Genomic DNA, 5,733 nt, shown 5'->3' on the forward strand with positions numbered 1-5,733 from the left:
ATTATTCATGTGCATATAGTAGAACTGGATTAAATTATTCTTTTGGGAATTTGGAATCAGAATTGTTTTGGGGATGTTGTGCTACAACTATGACAACTAATGTTTTGTCATATTGGACAGCCTATAAATAATAACAGTCTCATTTCACACTTATTTACTTCAAGAAATGTCTACAGTGCACCGTTCCACAATGGAAGGAATACCGTCACAAATGGCTTTTGGCTACCGTACAGTAGAAATGAGTTGAATCTGTCATGCGCAGTCAGACTCTCCTGCCCAACCCTCTGACAGTTCAGGGTAGTCATGTGGACTGCAAGAAAACGGTAAAGCTGTATACAAACTGGATGGGCTTATTCCCTTTAAGTCTTCCTGCCTTGTAGTTGCAACCATATACAAGTCTGTTTATTTTCAACTCGACGCGTAAAAACACCATGTTCGGGTCCTAAACGTACTTCCTTTGTAGAGTTGTCTAATTTAGTTTCACCATCACTGCACTGGCGTGGTGAATGGGTGGTCCAGAATTCAACTAGCTTAAGAAGCGGAGAGGAGGCCCACATCTAGCTGAGGTAATATTAAGTCGCCAAATGTATCCAAAACATATCTCAGCGGCTACAGTCTGACTTCGAAAGTGCAAGCTTACCTATTATTTAATAGTTAACTTACAATGTAATGTTTAGCAAGGATAGAACGTGTGCCTGCCTTGCATCGAAGTGAGATACATGTTAGCTTCCTAGCTGGTGTGTTGTAGTGCATAGCTTGCTAACTTATTAGCGTGCTGTAAACTTCGTAGCGACGAAGAACACAGCGAGGAAAACAATGTATTTAATTCGGCTTAAATCTGTTTACGGTAACACGACTTTAGCACAGGCTAGGTTACGATTTACCATTGCTTTCTGTAAGTGAAATCCGAATCTACAATCCAGTCACTAAAACTATTTGTGTTTGTATTCCACAGGCCATGGCAGATTTTTCGGTAAGTTTTTGTTGTTGCTGTTGTTGTTTGTTATATTCTATCCACCAGGCTGGGTACTAATGTGCTGTGTTTGCCATTTGCAACTTACTAACCTCGACCACCATTTTCACAAGAAATGAATACGTTATTTAATACTGACATCAGTGTTACTCCACATTTGTGTACTCAAATCCTTTACTGTGAAATGGTGGTCGAAATGTTGCTGCGAGGATATTTTGGTTCCATTATCTAGCAACTCATCGAATACCTCATAATGTGATGGAATGTAACGCTTAGCCAGCCCTCTCTCCAGCCATATGTCAATCAAATTGCTCTTCAATTACCACCAAGAAAGCTATTTATAAAGACCTCATTTGCCACCTCTGCTTATCTGGATTTACAGTGTGTTGAACGACAAATCAGTTTGCAAAGATGTTTAGACTGTCCCATAAATATTTGGTCCTACTCTTGTGTCCACACCTGTTCGTTAGTAGTTTATCTTCAGTCTAAGATAATGTACTTGGTGTGAGTGGTCTTCTGCAGCAGTTGTGTACCTATGGGAAAACTGTCTTAATATAATCCACAGTAATGGTGTTTGTTTGTAGCTAGCTGATGCCATTGCGGATGACCTCCCGGGAGAGGCCTCCAAACACGGCAACACTAATCCCTCAGCTCCAGGCGCCAACGCTCCACCACCCACCAACCCTGGATGGCCTGGCTCAGCTCCTGGTGGTCCAAACTACCCTTCTGCAGGAGGCCCAGGTCAACCATCTGCCCCAGGGGGTTTCCCTGGTGGGCCCTCAGGTCCTGGTGCTCCTAACCAGTTTCCAGGACAGTATCCATCAGGTCCTGGGGCCCCCACTGCTCCAGGGGGGTACCCGCCAGGGCCGGGGGTACCAGGACAGTTCCCTTCCAGCCCTGGGGCTCCAGGACAGTTCCCCTCCATGCCAGGTGGGGCCCCGCCAGGACAGTTCCCTGGAGGGGCTCCACCAGCCTACAACTCTGGACCGTTCCCTGGAGGGGCTCCGCCAGCCTACAACTCTGGACCGTTCCCCTCCACGCCAGGTGGACCACCTGGACCTTTCCCTAACATGCCTTATCCACAACCCCCAGGTGGGATGTATGGGCCTGGAGGCCCTGGAGCTTTCCCACCCGGCCCAGCACCAGGTTTCCCAGTTGGAGGGTTCCCCCCTTTGCCTCCAGGGTCGTGGGGAGCTCCTGGTGGTGGATTCCCTGCTCAGCCAGGTGGTCCTGGATTCCCTGCTCAGCCAGGTGGTCCTGGATCTTACGGACCGGGGCCTATGGGTCCGTACGGGGGACCTGGTGCTCCAGGAGGCATGCTTGTGAGTACATCTTTCATGGCCGTCTACCTGCCTTTGCTCCTTACATGCCTTTCACACCTAAAGCCCCTCATCAGGAAGGAATACATGAAACCAAGATAATATAAACATGTCAAATATGAATGGCTCTGTAACCTTCATCTCTGCTGTAGGTGTGTGGCTTTAGGTGTGAAAGATGTGTTGTAATTCTTTTTCTGTTCTTCTCTGCTATGAGTATGAGGGTGGGTCTAAGCTGTGTGGAGGTTAACACTGTAGTTAACACTGCTTTCCAGCACACTGAAATCGTTAACTACTACCTCTCCACTCATTCTTGTGCGTGGCTTTCACTGCTGTCTTCACCTCACATTATTTGGACGGTTTCTATCAGTTTCTATTTTCGTAACTAGCTATTTGCTATTAGCCGTAGCTATTTTCTTTAGTGCTTGTGAGCTAATTTTTATTAGGAATCCTACACACTGGTCCGATATGCCAGCACAGTCTTGATTGGTCGATTCATTGAGCAGTAGGTTGTTTGAGTCAGGGGTTAGTATTGAGCTGACACAGCACAGATTCAGGCAGGGTGTGGCAGCTAGGTGTTACATGGTGTCTAAGACAGCGCTGACCATTTCCCTCTTGGATTTGCTGAGGACACACAGTGGAAATTAAAGTAGGGAAGAAATAGGAGAAATGCCCATTGATGATCTATCGATACACTGTCAGTTCTGTCCACATCCTCGAGGGTGCTGATCTATAAAAGGGAGGACATTTCTCCAAGCAGTGTGAAAGTGGAGGGAGATAATGGTCTGAACTCCAGCTTCGGTGTAAATGTGTTCTGATGGTTTTGGGAATTCTGAAGCTATACTCTTTATCACAGCTCTGCTTGTTTCCCCTCATTTACTTCTGTCTGTTCATCCTGAAGCACACAATATGGCCTACATGGCTCTGTTGTTGGGAGTTTTTCACTTTTGCTTTCTTGATTTTTGAAAATGTGGTATTGTCTTAGGGGAATAAGGATGGACTGGGTGGGCTATCGGGTGGTTCAAAGGTGGCCTCGGGCAGGAGAGAACACCGTTCAACTCCACGCTTAAACAACTTAAGCAATAGAAACAACCCGAAACGGACAGATTGAATAACACCAACACACCTTCTTATCTTTCAGCCCGCATATAGACCGCCATATTTTTGAGTGCAGGCATCAGAAAGTCTTCTGCAGCTGCAGAAGGAGGATGAGATGGAGGATGTGGACAGCTCTTCACAGGCCTTTCTAACGGGTCCTTTACGTTACAGCTTCAGCGTCGCAGAGCCCTGCTGTCAGAAGCACTGCACCACTTATTTAATTACTTTCAGTGCCTTAAATCACCCCAGTTTGGGACCAGATTGGGTCTATTTTTTTGTACAAATGATGCACTTTATTATTAGCTTTGTTAATGTAACTGCAGCTTTCTTTTACACACCATTTTATTCCAATAATGCCTGATCATTGAAAAAAGTTACTTACTTAAGGAACATTTCTGTTGATTGACTTTGTGAATGTGTGACTGACATTGTGCCGGGTCAGTCTTAAGGTGTTAACATGGCTCCGTAGCTCTCTGATCTTGTCAAGGTTTAAGGCATACAAATCATCATAGCAAAGACCATTAGAAATACACTAGAACTTACTAGAACTGCACTAGAAAAACACCCACACCAATATACACCTTAGCCATTAGTGGGTAGAATCTCTGTATAATTTTGCCAAATGAGCTAGAATAGCTAATCAGGACATCGCCTCAACTCGATGGGGGAAGAGCGCATGTATTCTGTTTTTTTTCTTTTTTCATTTGATTCAATTTTGCATGGGAATGTGACCTGCATGAATGAATGTACATGCTAACTTTTCTCCTCTGGCTGAATAAAGACCAAGTTAATCTTTTCCTAGGTTGTTGACAAGGGTTGTTTTATAGCTGTGTTCAATGACGCCTTGGTGTAATATATATATATATATATATACAGCCGCGGAAAAAATTAAGAGACCACTTCAAAATTATCAGTTTCTCTGGTTTTACTATTTATTGGTATGTGTTAAAGTAAAATGTGCATTTTAGTTTTATTCTTTAACCTACTGGCAACATTCCTACCAAATTTCAAATAAAAATATTGTCATTTAGATCATTTATTTGCAGAAAAATGACAATTGGTCAAAATAGCAAAAATGATGCAGTGTCTTCAGATCTCGAATAATGCAAAGAAAACAAGCTCATATTCATTTTTAAACTACACAATACTAATGCTTACACTTCGGAAGAGTTCAGAAATCAATATTTGGTGGAATAACCTTGATTTAAAATCACAACTTTCATGTGTCTTGGCATGCTCTCCACCAGTCTTTCACATTGCCGTTGGGTGACTTTATGCTACTCCTGGCGCAAGAATTCAAGCAGCTCGGCTTCTTTTCATGGCTTGTGACCATCCATCTTCCTCTTGATCACATTTCAGAGGTTTTTTATGGGATTCAGGTCTCGAAATTGGGCTGGCCATGACAGGGTCCTGATCTGGTGGTACTCCATCCACACCTTTACTGGCCTGGCTGTGTGGCATGGAGCATTGCCCTGCTGGAAAAAACACTTCTCAAAGTTGGGGAACATTGTCAGAGCAAAAGGAAGCAAGTTTTTCTTCCGGGACAACGTTGTACTTTGCCTGGCTGAGGTTTGTAAAAGACCATAAGGATTGAAAAAGCGGACTGGAGGTTCTTCTAAGTTCGTCTTCTCTGATGAGTCCGATTTCACAGTAGGTGCAAGACTCTCTGGCTTGTAGGCCTCTCCAGGTCTCCGTCTAACCATCAGACGACCATGTGTTGGGCAAAGCTGAAAATTGGACTAATCAGAGAAGACGAACTAGAAGACCCTCCAGTCCGCTTTTTTCAATCCTTATGGTCTTTTACAAACCTCAGCCAGGCAAAGTACAACGTTGTCCCGGAAGAAAAACTTGCTTCCTTTTGCTCTGACAATGTTCCCCAACTCTGAGAAATGTTTTTTCCAGCAGGGCAATGCTCCATGCCACATAGCCAGGCCAGTAAAGGTGTGGATGGAGTACCACCAGATCAGGACCCTGTCATGGCCAGCCCAATTTCGAGACCTGAATCCCATAAAAAACCTCTGAAATGTGATCAAGAGGAAGATGGATGGTCACAAGCCATGGAAAGAAGCCGAGCTGCTTGAATTCTTGCGCCAGGAGTAGCATAAAGTCACCCAACGGCAATCTGAAAGACTGGTGGAGAGCATGCCAAGACACATGAAAGTTGTGATTTTAAATCAAGGTTATTCCACCACATATTGATTTCTGAACTCTTCCTAAGTGTAAGCATTAGTATTGTGTAGTTTAAAAATGAATATGAGCTTGTTTTCTTTGCATTATTCGAGATCTGAAGACACTGCATCTTTTTTGCTATTTTGACCAATTGTCATTTTTCTGCAAATAAATGAT

General features: G+C 44.0%; 1 protein-coding gene across 2 annotated transcripts in view; it reads left to right on the plus strand.

Annotated features, from left to right (window-relative positions):
- Positions 1-302: 302 nt before the first annotated feature.
- Positions 303-5,733, plus strand: part of lgals3a (lectin, galactoside binding soluble 3a) — a 7,853-nt gene continuing 2,422 nt past the window's right edge. The window contains exons 1-4 of one of the 2 annotated variants that reach the window (XM_080850081.1): positions 303-566; positions 956-973; positions 1,558-2,295; positions 3,431-4,185. In XM_080850081.1, coding sequence (XP_080706207.1) covers positions 959-973; positions 1,558-2,295; positions 3,431-3,457 — 780 coding nt within the window. In that variant the 5' untranslated portion in view covers positions 303-566; positions 956-958 and the 3' untranslated portion in view covers positions 3,458-4,185. Of the gene's footprint in view, positions 567-955; positions 974-1,557; positions 2,296-3,430; positions 4,186-5,733 lie in introns of those variants that run through there. The other variant, XM_080850080.1, reaches the window with a different exon arrangement.

The sequence above is a fragment of the Sprattus sprattus genome (assembly GCF_963457725.1).
Source record: "Sprattus sprattus genome assembly, chromosome: 13".
Taxonomy (NCBI): Eukaryota; Metazoa; Chordata; class Actinopteri; order Clupeiformes; family Clupeidae; genus Sprattus; species Sprattus sprattus.